The sequence below is a fragment of the Budorcas taxicolor genome, chromosome 10 (assembly GCF_023091745.1).
Source record: "Budorcas taxicolor isolate Tak-1 chromosome 10, Takin1.1, whole genome shotgun sequence".
In the NCBI taxonomy this organism is placed as follows: domain Eukaryota; kingdom Metazoa; phylum Chordata; class Mammalia; order Artiodactyla; family Bovidae; genus Budorcas; species Budorcas taxicolor.
In genome coordinates this window covers 36,711,943-36,728,612 of record NC_068919.1, presented here as the reverse complement: position 1 = coordinate 36,728,612, position 16,670 = coordinate 36,711,943, and the positions used below count along the sequence as shown (strand labels likewise).

General features: G+C 37.7%; 1 protein-coding gene across 1 annotated transcript in view; it reads left to right on the top strand.

The window, feature by feature from the left end:
• UBR1 (ubiquitin protein ligase E3 component n-recognin 1) overlaps positions 1-16,670 on the top strand; it is a 152,827-nt gene that overhangs the window by 105,232 nt on the left and 30,925 nt on the right. Inside the window, exons 36-41 of the mRNA XM_052646203.1 lie at positions 253-308; positions 1,595-1,691; positions 6,751-6,818; positions 7,792-7,942; positions 14,068-14,155; positions 15,574-15,707. Coding sequence (XP_052502163.1) covers positions 253-308; positions 1,595-1,691; positions 6,751-6,818; positions 7,792-7,942; positions 14,068-14,155; positions 15,574-15,707 — 594 coding nt within the window. The remainder of the gene's footprint in view (positions 1-252; positions 309-1,594; positions 1,692-6,750; positions 6,819-7,791; positions 7,943-14,067; positions 14,156-15,573; positions 15,708-16,670) is intronic.

Genomic DNA, 16,670 nt, shown 5'->3' with positions numbered 1-16,670 from the left:
TAGATTGCTCCACGGGTTTTATTATTTATAAAAGCAATTTGTCCATGATCTACATTGCCTCTGTAGTATCCTCTCACTCAAAAATGTGGAAATCTTGGCATAGACTTAAACATGAAATTTTGAAGGGGAAAAGTGCAAAGCACTTTTCTATTTGGTCAAAAATAGAATTAATGAACATCTGATAGCTAGAAACCAAGTATACAGTTGTAGCAGTATTCAAATTTATTACTTTTCTTTTTCTTGCTCTTTGAGAAAACCTGTTGGGAGATGAAGGAAAACCTTTGTTTGGAGCACTTCAAAATAGACAGGTATGTAGTCCAACAGGGTATACATGGTGTATTTTTTTAGGGAGTCCTCAGTACATTTACCATTTTAAAAAATCTTTATTCACTTCTTTTTCTGTAAAAGCAGAATTCTGTTTTGTTTTTTTTTTAACTACTTCAAACTCAGGAGATGGAAAGGCCAACATTATGCACTTTGGAGAGTTTATTCAGTCTTGGTGGTTAAATGTAATTCACAGATTTCTGGTGATACTTGGTTACTTTTTATCCCCCTCTCCATTTATTTCCAAATCAGAACCCTAATGTCTCCTGTATTTTCCTTCTCACTAATTTTGCATCGTCATGTAACATTAAGTATTAATGCTGGCTTAACTCCAAATAAATCTTCATACTGAACTCCAGAATAAAACTAAGCCATAACTCCTTCATGGGCAAATTCTGATTCTATATAACTATACTCCTGCCTCAGGCCTAAGCCTTATAACTTTGCTGCTACTGCTGCTAAGTCGCTTCAGTCGTGTCCGACTCTGTGCGACCCCATAGACGGCAGCCCACCAGGCTCCCCCATCCCTGGGATTTTCCAGGCAAGAACACTGGAGTGGGTTGCCATTTCCTTCTCCAATGCATGAAAGTGAAAGTGAAGTCGCTCAGTCATGTCTGACTCTTAGCGACCCCATGGGCTGCAGCCTACCAGGCTCCTGCATCCATGGAATTTTCCAGGCAAGAGTACTGGAGTAGAGTGCCATTGAACTCTGGGGACCCTGCAAACAATACTTAAAAAGTATGCTCAGTAGCCTACTTTGAAAACAAACTGGGCAACTGAGGATTCCCTAGACCACTCACCTAGCCATTTTCCTCTTATTTTCTGACAGCTGGCCCAGGGGACTTGGAGTCCACAACGTGCTTCCCTAGAGTTCCCATCCTTCCATCTGGGAAGCAGATTTGTTCCCTGAATTCAGTGATTTTCTGCCATCATTTTAGAATTTCTACAAAGACATGTATTTGCACAGGCCTGAATAGAATGATGTAGGCCAGACATTTAAGAGAATGACTCTGGGGGAAATGAGTCCTTAAATGGGATTGAGATGATTGTATCTTTAATACTTCTTTGTCATGGGAAGATCTATTACAGAATTCAGTGAGGTTATAAAACTTTTTAGAAGTATTAAAAATATTGTAACTAAATTTGCAGTAATGTAAAGTATATAGTAAGTCTACACTAGTTCTTACAGAGTAGGATTGGTTTATACAGTGAATGTCTTAGGTCTTTCATCTTCACTTATCTTTTTATCTTCCCTTCTCTTACAATCTAGCATAATGGTCTGAAAGCATTAATGCAGTTTGCCATTGCACAAAGGATTACCTGTTCTCAGGTCCTGATACAGAAACATCTGATTCGTCTTCTATCAGGTAGAGTCTTTTCTGAATTACGTTATTTGCATGTCTTTTCCCATTGCATTTCTGGCAGTGTATTAGGAAACAACAACACACTACACTAATGTCAGACACTCATTACCACAACCTTACAAAAGAAAAAAACAAAATACATGGTTTCCCTCTAATACCTACAATCTTATTTTTAAAACCAAGTGTTTTCCAAATGTTGTCAACTTGTATCCCTTATACCCACCCAAGGGCTCTTCACACCAACATCCACAATCACTAATATCCTTAGTATTAATTACTAGTCTTTTGAGAAATCTGCATGCAGGTCAGGAAGCAACAGTTAGAACTGGACATGGAACAACAGACTGGTTCCAAATAGGAAAAGGAGTACATCAAGGCTGTATATTGTCACCCTGCTTATTTAACTTATATGCAGAGTACATCATGAGAAACGCTGGACTGGCAGAAACACAAGCTGGAATCAAGATTGTCGGGAGAAATCTCAATAACCTCAGATATGCAGATGACACCACCCTTATGGCAGAAAGTGAAGAGAAACTAAAAAGCCTCTTGATGAAATTGAAAAAGGAGAGTGAAAAAGTTGGCTTAAAGCTCAACATTCAGAAAATGAAGATCATGGCATCCGGTCCCATCACTTCATGGGAAATAGACGGGGAAACAGTGTCAGACTTTACTTTTGGGGGCTCCAAAATCACTGCAGATGGTGACTGCAGCCATGAAATTAAAAGACGCTTACTCCTTGGAAGGAAAGTTATGACCAACCTAGATAGCATATTCAAAAGCAGAGACATTACTTTGCCAACAAAGGTCCATCTAGTCAAGGCCATGGTTTTTCCAGTAGTCATGTATGGATGTGAGAGTTGGACTGTGAAGAAAGCTGAGTGCCGAAGAATTGATGCTTTTGAACTGTGGTGTTGGAGAAGACTCTTGAGAGTCCCTTGGACTGCAAGGAGATCCAACCAGTCCATCCTAAAGATCAGTCCTAGGTGTTCATTGGAGGGAATGATGCTAAAGCTGAAACTCCAGTACTTCGGCTACCTCATGCAAAGAGCTGACTCATTGGAAAAGACTCTGATGCTGGGAGGGATTGGGGGCAGGAGGAGAAGAGGACGACAGAGGATGAGATGGCTGGATGGCATCACCAACTCAATGGACATTAATCTGCGTGAACTCCGGGAAATGGTGATGGAGAGGGAGTCCTGGCGTGCTGCAATTCATGGGGTCACAAAGAGTTGGACACGACTGAGCGACTGAACTGAACTGAACTGATCTCAGTCTGGCTAGAAAAGGGAGCAGTAATGTGGATAGATCATTTTAAAATGTCATTTTTCTGGTGTGTATCAAAGTCATGTAAAAATGATAGAAGTGTTAATTATGGTAATCCTAGACTGTGGGTTCATGCATGCCTTTTTCTTTGAGAGACAGGCTATAACAGCTGAGTTGGGTTTTTTTTTTTTCTTTTTAGATTCTGATAAGCTAGAAATTAGCTAAGCTCATGTGATGGCCTCACTGTGAAAAGAAAAAGAAAAATTAGAGGTTATGCATAGTAGAATGATTTGACTTTCATTTTGATTATCTGCATTTCCATTTAGGTATTTGCACCACAGCAGCTCCTTTGCATTTAAAATAGGTCAAGCTTTAAAAACCCTCTTTATGTCTTTTGTTCATAAATTAAATATGTCACAGGTAAAGAGGTTTAAGCTTACAATTCAATTCCTCAGTATGTTTCTACCAAAGAGAGCCATTCTCTCTTTTTAAGGTTTAAAAGAATGCATAGTTTTTTCTAGCTAGAAAACAGGCTTTGTTTCCCCAAATTGACCAACTATTTTACCCTGAAAGTCTGTTGAAACAGGTCACCTTCCTCCTTGTTGAGTCTCACAAACTTCTTAGGGAACTTTTCCTGGGCAGCTTTCAGTCATTCTAATGACATGGGGGTTCCATGGCTCCATTCAAAGCTGTCACCTAAGTTTCATTAGAACTTCCACTGTGCTAACCTTTTATATTTTCAAGTTAATTTCCAGCTATCTCCTGAATTAACCTCATGCTAGTAGTAATCTAACATTAATGCTGTTCCCTAACTACACACTTAATTTTTTTTTCCTTTTTTCATTTACTTTTTTTTCTTACTGATCAGTTGCAGAGGCCCAGAATTTTGCACATATTACACATGCTTCTAGTTCTTAGGACCTTTTTCTGTTGTTAACAGTTTATTCTATTTGTATAGTAGTATTTTGGTTTTGCTTTTTAAAAATTTTTGTTATCTCTTTTCATTTCAGTTATAATTTGGAAACCTTGTTTTACTGACACTTCCAAATAGTCTTCTTGCTTTTACGTTCATCACAGATTATGGGATTTGTAATTGTTGATTGTTGTTCAGTCACTAAATCATGTCCAACAATTTGCGACCCCATGGACTGCAACATGCCAGGTTTCCACATGCCTTCACTGTCTCCCAGAGGATGCTCAAATTCATGTCTGTTGAGTTGGGGAATGCTATCTAACCATCTCAATGTTTTAAACACCTCAAAATAAATACCAAGCAAGGAGACTAACATCATCACAGATGGCAGAAACTGAAATAATATTGCATAATGTCTAATTGACAGTAACTAATAAACTTGATGTTCTTTTGCTCTGTAATATATCTTTGTGCCTTTATGTAAAAGTTTGTCATGTGAAAATTTATTAGTGAGGACATCTTTATTTGCAAGGTGTTAGGGCTGTAAACTCTGTGTAGAGGTACAAGATATGGTCCCTGCCATTGTAATACTCATGATTGAATTAAAGAAGCAGAACCTCTGTGAAAACTCACACTATAAAATAGACAAATGGTAGATGTATTGTACAAGTATGTGCTTTATGAATTGAGACAGAAAGAGACCACTCTGGTGGCTCTGCTGTTTTTTGCTCTAACAGGGTATATAAAGATACATTGAGAGAAACAGAGATAGCATTCCAAGCCAGGAGCACAATTTTAACAGAGATTGAGGATGTAGGAAACCATGTGGTATGTTCAAATAGACAGGTTTGATAGGAATAGTGGCACCTATAGATAGAGAAGCATGACGTTGTTTTAATAAATAGGTCTTAAATGCCCCAGTGAGAAGTTTGAACTTTAGGTTATTGGGAATTTTTGAAACATTTTGAACAATATTATTCTAAGGCTAGATATTGTATAGATTGGGTTGGGAAATGGAAAAATTAGAAGTAACATATGTATCTGTATATAGTAGCATACTGGAGGAGGGCATGGCAACCCACTCCAGTATTCTTCCCTTGAGAATCCCAGGGACAGAGGAAACTGGCAGGCTACAGTCCAAAGGGTCGCAAAGAGTCAGGCACAACTGAAGCGACTTAACACACACACATAGTAGCATAAATTAGGGAGGCAATTGGGATGGGTAAAAACAAGGTTTGGAATTAAAAGAAATAACTAGACTGTGGAAAGAAATAGGGAAGTCCACAGTAGAGACTGTTTTATGTGAAAGATGATGAATATAGTTTTAACATGTTGATTCTCCAGTAATAATAGGACATACAGTGTTCATTGCCACGTATGTGCCAAGCATTGTATAATGATGCCTGAACATTGTACAAGGATCTTTTTATATAATCATGTCTTCTAACCACCATTCTTCAACGAAATTATCATTTCCCCAATTTAGAGATGAAGAAGCTGAGGCACAGAGAACTTCTGTGACTTGACCAAGGTCATAAAACCAGTAAACTATATCACTTAAGTTTCCCTGAGATATTTAATTTAGCATAAATGAACGATTTTACCAATGGAGGAAAATATGCATGTCAAAAATGAACTTGACTTCAGAGGATTTTTAAAATAGATATAGTAAGCATCTGGGAATAAAAAAGTTTCACAACTGCCTGTGAGCAAAATTTGATGACAGAGTATTCTATTGACTGAAAAGTTAATAAAATCAGGGCAAGGAATTAGGAGTTATTAAAATGTCCTGGAAGCAAAATACTTTAACACTGAGAAAAAAATAAGGTAGGTAGTGTTGGTTGTGCCATGAACATGTTAACTAACGTATTGAAAATATTACTGAAAAAGAACACATAGCTAGTTAATGGCAGAGCCCTGTTTTCACTTTAGTTTATTTTACAAAGCCAGTATTAATAGTGTTTATAGTGGTTACTGTATGCAGCACTCAGGTTAAGTACTTTGAATGCACAGGTTAACAAACCTTCCAACAATCCTGTATACACTGGAGGCTTAGAGAAGTCAAATACCTTACCTGTGACAGATAGTCATAGGAAGTACTGGACCCCATTTCTGTCTGACTCCAAAGCCCATGCTCTTAACTTTTATGCTTTTTGTTTAGAATCTTGGATTTGGGGTTAAGAAATTGACCTAGTCTGAAAAGAATCTTCTCTCCTTCATTTTAACCAAATGATAGCTTTATTTAAATATAATTCTTGTGGTTATGTATATATAAACACGTATTGTTTTGAATTCTTGATTTCACTTCCTTGTCACTCTTTGCTGACTTCTGAATTTAGAGACGGACCAAAATCAGAAACGCAAAGTTTTTGAACTATCTGCATTTCCTTCTACTCATCAGTTGTCTAGTTTTGTTCAGGGGGATTGTCTCCATCCTCTTCACTTACACCGATTTGCATGCTCTCCCTGCTCCCCAACCCCAAGCTTGTTCATGTATTTCGTGTATCACAGAACATTTAGAAATGTGTAGTTGGAGGTAGGAAGTGGTAGAGAACATTGTTTAAAAGTAATTCTTTTTCATTCAGCAAGTGTAATACTTATCGAACAATTTCTTATTTCAGTCATCCTAGCTTATTTACCCTTTCCTCCTATATCTTATCTTTCAACCATTAAATTGCATCCAGAGCTTTCTAGAGCCTTTTCTCAGTTTATGTATCTTTAATTATGGTTCCCGTATCTTAAAGGTGTGATGGACCAGTTTATCAGTCTCTGTATTATAACCCTGTTAAATTTTTGTTTTAGATGCTAGTATGTTGTATTACACTTAACTGCATTGCTGTATTACTGGCTGAATTACATTAAGGTTTTTTGTTTGTTTTTTAGTTTTTCTTCCTAACCTGCAATCAGAAGCTACACCTTGCCTTCTATCCATAGATCTATTTCATGTTTTGGTAAGTGTTCAGTAAATTTTCTTTTTAAGTCACTCAAGTTTATAAGTGTTTTCCTCATTCAAATTTATGCTCTTTGTTCGAGATTATAAGTACTGACATTGAAAGTTTAGTCTCTTTTTTCCATTCCCTTTACAAATAGATATAGATTTGATTGAGAGCATCAAAATCACTTTAAAAATGAAACCACATTTACCCTTTACATTGTAATAGATTGTAGTCTAGTTGATTAAATTTAGTTAGTGTCTATACAGGCAGACTTTTTCTAATAATATGTTTTCCCCCTTCCCCTTTTTCTCAACTTGTTTACATTATAAGCAGTGAATAATGGTGTGAGCTGTCTTAAAATTGTTAATTATTCGTGATATGGACCAGGCCATGGGCGCATCTAGGTGTTCCCCCAAACACCTATGGTTAGTGACAACTGTTTTGTGAATTTCTTGTACAGTTTTTCCATCTCTGTGACGATTTCATTCCTTCAAGACAAGTTTTCTAGAGAGCCATGGTAAGGTTAGGATCATAGACTTTGTGGATGCAAGGTTAGCCAGTATCCTCTACCCTGTGGTTGTCACCCCTGTCTTTTGAAATCTCTCATGGGAATCTTGAATGCTGGTAACTGGACCTTACCCCTGATATTATGATTTGGTTGGACTAGGGTGGGGCCTATGTATCAATGTTATTTTAAGAGCTCCCCAAATGGTTGTAATGTTGAATCCCCTAAAACCACAGGGTTGAGACCATTACCTAGAACTAGAATAAGTAGACTCAGCAAAGGGATAAATCTGTTTGATGATGGCTTTTAGCCTCTATTTATGGTATATGATATTCTAAAATATCCTGTTGAATAATTAGGAAAAATATCGTGGTTATTTAAAAACACACATGGTACAGGATCCTATATTCTTTACATTTAGTTATGAGAGTAACTTGTGTTGGTCCTTTTGCTACCCATGTTGATGTCGATTTTCTCTCATAGGTGGGTACTGTGTTAGCATTCCCGTCCTTGTACTGGGATGATGCTGTTGATCTGCAGCCTTCACCAGTTAGCTCTTCCTATAACCACCTTTATCTCTTCCATTTGATCACCATGGCACACATGCTTCAGATACTTCTTACCATAGACACAGGTAAAGCTCCCATCAGTTCTTAAATGGAAATAACATTTGCCTGTGATTTACTGGGAAAATTAATTGTGCTTGTGGTTAACCATTCTGTATTATGTCTCTTATTGAGTGATCGTTCATTTGTTTCTTTACAAATGCTGTTTAAAGGGAAAGGTAGAACTGTGACAGGAATAATTAGCTAAACCACTTGATTCTCTCCATTGCAGCTATTCTCTAGGTACACAGGGAAGCCATTTGGATCTGCTTTTCCCCACTCTCTCTTTTTTTTAATTTCAATTCCTCAAGGTCAAGGTTGGAGATTAGTCTCTCCAATGTTTGTCCCTGCCTAAATACTCTGAGCCTTTTGATAAGCCTGTCTATAAAACATTGTCGATTCCTCCAGCTGGAATGATAGTACTTGGTTCATTTTATAGCATTTATCACTTGGTGTCTTGTTTTATAGTTATATCTTACTGCTCTTCCACTCCTTTCCCTGCTTCTCCTTGCTCCTGCATCCCTACTGTAAGCTTCTTAAATAGGGAACATTCAAATTTCAGAATCTTCCTTCATAAACTTCAAATGTTTAGCAACTTTTGTTACACCCAATAAGAACTCAATGAATATTTTTTGGATGAAAAGATATATATATATCCTTGTTTGAAGATACATGGGTAATACAACATCATGGAATTGTGGTATAGTTGTCCTTTTAGATTCTGCTCTTAATAGAAAGCAGAATTGAGTTTTGAGTATCAGTGGTCAATAATAACTAATGAAAGTTCAAATAATTTAGAGGACAGATAATTAAAGTGATCTTAGAATAGTATCTAGGAAAATTAAATACACATCTACCTTTTGACCCACCAGTCCCACTTCTAAGAATCTACCCCAAAGCTCTACTGGCAGAAATATGAAAGAATATAAGCATAAGATTATTCATTGTAGCATTATTTGGAATAACAAAAAACTGGGTGATTGGTTGAATAACCTACAGTGTACCCTTATATTAGAATGATGTGCAGCTATAAAATGGAATGAATAAAAGAAGTGACCTCTAGAATATTAAGTGAAAAAAAGTAGGGTACAGAGCAGAAGTTATAGTATAATACCTTTGTGTAAGATATTTTATGTATATTTATGCATATATATGTTTATATATATTCATATTTGCTCTTTTTAAATAAATGAAATGACAGAAGTATAAATGGAAAACAAAAAACAGTTACCTCTGGTACAAAGTAAAGAGTACAAGAATTTATGCAAAGACTCTTGTGAATTTTTTTTTAATGTAGTTGATGTTAGAACTCTAATTATACTTAACAAAAACAAATCTAAATGGCAAAAATAATTTTTTGACAGTTGAAAACAACAAATGAATGAGAAAATAATTGCTTAGTGACTTTAAAAAATAGTATTTGAACTGTACTTTCCTAGTAGGATATATTCTGATAATGGAGGAACTTAAAAAAAAATCTTAATTTGAACTCAATTAGTAGTATCAGTGGTACTAATATTATTGTTTTGAAATTATCTTAGGTAATTTTTAAATCAAGTAAGTAATTGTGTTAATGCCATCGGGAACTGAATTTTCAGTATGAGAAGGAAGACACACAAAAGTAAATTCGGAAAAATTAAATATAAACCAAATAATCTCCCAGTCAGAATCCCTGCCAGTTGTTCTTTGATTATCAGCAAACTAATTATAAGTTTATTTGGCGAGGCAGAAGACTCAGAATAGCCAAGTCAGTATTGAAGGAGAAGAACAAAGACAGAGGACTGATACTACCTGACTTTAAGATTTGATAGAAAGCTATAGGAATGAAGACAGTGTAGTATTACTGAAAGAACAGATAAATGAATCAGTGGAACAAAACAGAGCCCAAAATACACCTACATAAATATAATCAACTGATCTTTGACAAAGGAATGAAGACAAATGGAGGAAAGACAGTCTTTTCAACAAATGGTGCTAGAACAACCAAATACCCACATGTAAGACACAGATCTTACACATTTCCCAAAAATTAACTAAAAATTTATTTTAGACCTACATGTAAAATACAAAACTATAAAACTCTTAGGAGATAACATAGGAGAAAATCTAGGTGATTTTGAGGATACAATGACTTTTTAGGTACAACATCAAAGGTATAATCCATGAAAGAAATAATTGACAAGCTGGACTTCTTACAATTCAGAACTTTTGCTTTGCAAAAGATTATTATCAAGAGAATTAGGAAATAAGCCACAAACTGCTTAAACATATTTGCAAAAGATGCATGTGGTAAAGAACTGTTATCCAGAATATACGAAGGACTAAGATTCAGTGGTAAGAAAACAAACAGCCTCATTGAAAATGGAAAAAAAACCTGAGCAGACACCTTGCCAGTGAAGATATCCCAATGGCAAATATATGGAAAGATGTTCAGTATCAGGTGTCGTTCAGTTCAGTTCCAGGTGTCGTTCAGTTCAGTTCAGTTCAGTCGCTCAGTCGTGTCCAACTCTGTGACCCCATGAATCACAGCATGCCAGACCTCCCTGTCCATCACCAGCTCCCGGAGTTCACTCAGACTCACTTCCATCAAGTCAGAGATGCCATCCAGCCGTCTCATCCTCTGTCATCCCCTTCTCCTTCTGCCCCCAAACCCTCCCAGCATCAGAGTCTTTTCCAATGAGTCAACTCTTCGCATGAGGTGGCCCAAGTACTGCAGTTTCAGCTTTAGCATCATTCCTTCCAAAGAACACCCAGGACTGATCTTCAGAATAGACTGGCTGGATCTCCTTGCAGTCCAAGGGACTCTCAAGAGTCTTCTCCAACACCATAGTTCAAAAGCATCAATTCTTCAGTGCTCAGCCTTCTTCACAGTCCAACTCTCACATCCATACATGACCACTGGAAAAACCATAGCCTTGACTAGATGGACCTTAGTCGGCAAAGTAATGTCTCTGCTTTTGAATATGCTGTCTAGCGTGGTCATAACTTCTCTTCCAAGGATTAAGCGTCTTTTAATTTCATGGCTGCAGTCACCATCTGCAGTGATTTTGGAGCCCAAAAAATTAAGTCTGACACTGTTTCCACTGTTTCCCCTGTTTCCCCATCTATTTCCCATGAAGTGATGGGACCAAATGCCATGATCTTCATTTTCTGTGTCATGAGAGAATTACAAATTAAAACAACAGTGAGATACCAGTATACATTCATTAGAATGGGAAAAATCCACAATACTGACAGCGTTTTCATATTAGCAAGGATGTGGAACAACAGGAACGCTCATTCTTTGCTGGCAGGAATAAAATCAGTGCCACTTTGAGATACCATTTGGCAGTTTCTTACAAAACTGTCATACTCCTACCATGCAGTCCAGCAGTCACACTCCTTGATACCTACCCAAATGAACTGAAAACTTACATCCATACTAAACCTGCACACAGGTGTGTATAGAAGCTTTATTCATAATTGCCAAAACTTGGAAGCAACCCATATGTCCTTGTGAATGGATAAATAAACTGTGGTACATCCAAACAATGGAATATTCTTCAGTCCTAAAAAGAAATGAGCTATTAAGCAATGAAAGGACATGGAGGAATCTTCAGTTCGGTTCAGTTCAGTTGCTCAGTCATGTCCGACTCTTTGGCACCCCATGAATTGCAGCACTCCAGTCCTCCCTGTCCATCACTAACTCCCGGAGTTCACTCAAACTCATGTCCATCAAGTCGGCGATGCCATCCAGCCATCTCATCCTCCGTCATCCCCTTCTCCTCCTGCCCCCAATCCCTCCCAGCATCAGGGTCTTTTCCAATGAGTCAACTCTGCACGAGGTGGCCAAAGTATTGGAGTTTCAGCTTTACCATCAGTCCTTCCAATGAACACCCAGGACTGACCTCCTTTAGGATGGACTGGTTGGAACTCCTTGCAGTCCAAGGGACTCAAGAGTCTTCTACAACACCACAGTTCAAAAGCATCAATTCTTCAGCGCTCAGCTTTCTTCACAGTCCAGCTCTCACATCCGTACATGACTACTGGAAAAACCATAGCCTTGACTAGACAGACCTTTGTTGGCAAAGTAATATCTCTGCTTTTCAATATGCTGTCTAGGTTGGTCCTAACTTTCCTTCCAAGGAGTAAGAGTCTTTTAATTTCATGGCTGCAATCACCATCTGCAGTGATTTTGGAGCCCAGAAAAATAAAGTCTGACACTATTTCCACTGTTTCCCCATCTATTTCCCATGAAGTGATGGAACCAGCTGCCATGATCTTAGTTTTCTGAATGTTGAGCTTTAAGCCAACTTTTTCACTCTCCTCTTTTACTTTGATCAAGAGGCTTTTTAGTTCTTCTTCACTTTCTGCCGTAAGGGTGGTGTCATCTGCATATCTGAGGTTATTGAGATTTCTCCCAGCAATCTTGATGCCAGCTTGTGTTTCTTCCAGCCCAGCGTTTCTCATGATGTACTCTGCATAGAAGTTAAATAAGCAGGGTGACAATATACAGCCTTGACATACTCCTTTTCCTATTTGGAACCAGTCTTTTGTTCCATGTCCAGTTCTAACTGTTGCTTCCTGACCTGCATACAGGTTTCTCAAGAGGCAGGTCAGATGGTCTGGTATTCCCATCTCTTTCAGAATTTTCCACAGTTTATTGTGGTCCACACAGTCAAAGGCTTTGGCATAGTCAATAAAGCAGAAATAAATGTTTTTCTGGAACTCTGTTGCTTTTCTGATGATCCAGCGGATGTTGGCAATTTGATCTCTGGTTCCTCTGCCTTTTCTAAAACCAGCTTGAATATCTGGAAGTTCATGGTTCACTTACTGCTGAAGCCTGGCTTGCAGAATTTTCAGCACTCCTTTACTAGCGTGTAAGATGAGTACAGTTGTGCAGTAGTTTGAGCATTCTTTGGCATTGCCTTTCTTTAGGATTGGAATGAAAACTGACCTTTTCCAGTCCTATGGCTGGAATCTTAAGTGTATACAACTTAAGGACTCTTAAGTGTATACAACTAAGTGAAAGAAGCATATTTGAAAAGGCTACATATTGTATGATTCCAACTATATGACATTATGGAAAATGCAAAACTATGAGATAGTAAAACGACAAGTGGGGATTGGCAAGGGTTAGGGGAGAGAAAGGTGAATAGGTTGTGTGCAGAAGGCTTTCAGGGTAATGAAACTATTCTGCTGGATACAATAATAGTGGGTATAACTTATTATACATTTGTCAAAACCCATAGAATGAACAGGGATTCTCTCGTAGCTCAGTCGTTAAAGAATCTGCCTGCAATGGGAGACTGGGGTTCGATTCCTGGGTGGCAAAAATCCTCTGGAAATGGAAATGGCAATCCACTCCAGTATTCTTGCCTGGAGAATCCCTTGGACGCAGGAGCCCGGAGGGTTACAGTCCACGGGGGTCGCAAGAGTCGGACACGACTTAGAGACTAAACCACCACCATAGAATGTACAATAGCAAGAGTTATCTCTAATGTAAGCTAGGGACTTTGAGTGATAATGATGTATCATTGTAGGCTGTAACAAATATACCAGTGGTGCTAATAATTGGGGAGACTGTAGGTGTTTGGGAACAGTAGGTAGATGGGAAATCTGTGCTTTCCACTCAGTTTTACTGTGAACCTAAAACTGCTTTTAAAAAATAGTTTATTAATTTTAAAAGATATTGTTAACATGGGTGTGTGCGTTTGTCAAACTTCATCAAATGGTGCATTTAATATTTATATATATTTTATTGCATTATAAAATTTACCTCAAATCGAAAAATCATATACAAATACTGAACTCCTTATTTATTTATTTTTATTTATTTTGGACTGCGCTAGGTCTTCATTGCTGTGCACAAACTTTCTCTAATTGCAGCGAGTGGAGGGCTACTCTCTAGTTGTGGTGCATGGGCTTCTCATTGCGGTGACTTCTCTTCTTGTGGATCATGACCTCTAGGTCCTTGGGCTTCAGTAGTTGTGGTGCACGGGCCTAGTTGCCCCACGGCATTTGGGATCTTCCTGCACCAGGGATCGAACCCGTGTCCCTTGCATGGGTAGATGGAGTTTTAACCACTGGACCACCAGGGAATTCTGAAATTGAGATTTCGCTAATAAATTGAATAGTAAATTCATAGATTTATCTTTCAGAATTTCTTTTTCAGGCCTCCCCCTTGCACAGATACAGGAAGAGAGTGAAGAGGCTCGTTCTGCATCTTCTTTCTTGGCAGAAATTTCTCAGTATACAAGTGGGTGAGTAACAGCCCATTAGTCCAGTCTATTTCAGTATTGTTTTTATAATTCCACATCTTTGTTCAGTTGTTTGACAGTATCTCTTGAACCTTTTTAATTCCAGTTTTTAAAAATCAGTTAAAGGCTTTTGGAATAACAACAAATAAAAATTACCCGTTCATTTGTTTCCGAGACTGAAAACAAGTTTTGACACATCTTTATTCTTATAAACTGTTACAGGAATATAGGCAAAAGATGATAGAATTTTAACAAGATACAGCAGTTAAACTTTAAATAAAAGTAAAAAGTTGAAAATAAGTTGTCCTTTTAAAGCAGTTCATACAGTTAATACACTTACCTACTGAGAAGTTTTTTTAAGGCTGTTGTGAGTAATATGTGAAATATATTGATAACACAGAGGTTAAAACCAAAAGTGCAATAGAGTGCTCTGCTGAGCATCATCTGCTGCCAAGTTTCCCTCTTTGTTTTCGTCTTCATCAGTCAACTTTTTTTCAGTGCAAGTACTGAATATATGTGCATTTTGGAGAAGGTGATGGCACGCCACTCCAGTACTCTTGCCTGGAAAATCCCATGGACGCAGGAGCCTGGTAGGCTGCAGTCCATGGGGGCGCTGGGAGTCAGACACAACTGAGCAACTTCACTTTCACGCATTGGAGAAGGAAATGGCAACCCACTCCAGTGTTCTTGCCTGGAAAATCCCAGGGACGGGGGAGCCTGGTGGGCTGCTGTCTATGGGGTCGCACAGAGTCGGACACGACTGAAGTGACTTAGCAGCAGCAGCAGCATATGTGTATTCATTGTTATGTTAATAGACTTTATTTTTTAGAGCTGTTTTAGGTTTAGAGAATGCAAAGTAACCAAGAGTTTCCATTTCCTCCCTCCCACCACCAGTTTCTCCATTACATCTTTCATTTGTGTGGTATATTTGTTAAGGTGATGAACCAGAATTGATACATTGTTACTAACTATGTAGTCCATAGTCTACATTAAGGTTTGCTTTGTGTTATAAGATTAAAGTATCATATAGATTATTAGTTTCACTGCCCTGAAAATCACCAGTTTTAATATAGAAGTCAGGAAAATATTAAATTTTTTAAGCTAATTTAGCTGCTTTGCTTAGTTACTGATAAATGCATTTGCACCACATTTCATTACAAGGGTTAGGAAAAAGAAAAAAGTTGTTCTTTGCCTTAAGAATCTACCTCATAAAATATGCAAGATTTGTGGTTTGCTTTAAGAAACTATTAGGAGATTTAAAGACTGAAGCTATAGCTAGTTAAATATTTTGTTTTAATGTTTAAATGTTAATGCATAAAAAATTATTTAATGCTGAGATGTGTTTTTGAAAGGGGATGTATTTACAGTCTGGGTGTTCATCTGATTTGTATTCTGTTCCATTTGGAATTGTTGCCTCTCAGCTGCATTGGGTGTGGTATTCCTGGCTGGTATTTATGGGTCTCCTTGAAGAATGGCATCATCCCGTATCTTCGCTGTGCTGCATTGTTTTTCCACTATTTGCTTGGAGTAACTCCTCCTGAAGAACTGTTTACCAGTAAGTAGGAAAATGAAATCACAGATTGGTAAATAAGAGACTTTTTTGTTACCTTCAACCTCAAGTGTGAGAACAGGCAAAACGACTTCTTTATTCCTCACGCTTTCATCAATGTTCATTCCAAACATGTGTGCCCCTGCCCTGGTGTGGGTAAAAGGTGAGATCAGAAACCAGATTAGCCTCATAATCTACAAAACCTATTCATGGCTCCTATCTATGTACAACTTTTGTATTTGAGCTTATAAAATGCCTTCATGCAGTATAGGACAGACAAGAAATTACAAAGATTGATTGGCTTTAAAGAAAGAGAACTGTTTGGCTTTATAATATACTCTGTTTCTTGAAGTTTGAACACTTGACTGTAACTACTATGAAATAAATAAAATGCTCCTGGGAAAGGCCTGTTGTGTTAACTGAGGCCCTGGGTATTTGAGTAACAGAATAATTTCCTTTCTTCTTTACTTGCCTTACATCTATACCAAGGTAGAGAAGGTTTCCTTGTGGCTTTGTTTGGGTAAAAATCAGAAGGTTTGTATGATTTTGGAAGAGTCATCAAATTTCCTCCGAGATGCTTTCTTTTGTTCTTTTCTCAGGTCAGCCTTAACAGGGTTCTTTATCTTGAACTCTATTCAGTAGGGCTCATTAGATGTAGGTTTGTTTATTCTGATTCTGTACAAATAGGATACTGCTTTCTTTCCAAGTGGTTGTCAGCACAGATCTGTGTTTTCATTCTTTAAAAAATAATTTGTTATCTTGTTGGTACTGTCATATGGCAATGGATAAGATAAAGTCCTTTCTTTTGTTGAGAGGAGATGGAATATAAGCCAACAGATAAATACATATAGTATAATGTCAAATGGTGGTAAGTGCTACAAAGAGAAATATAGCAGGTCATGAGAATAGAGAATGCTGGGGCAGAGTCATGGAAGACTTCTTTGTGAGGAGACTGAGCAGAGAGATGAG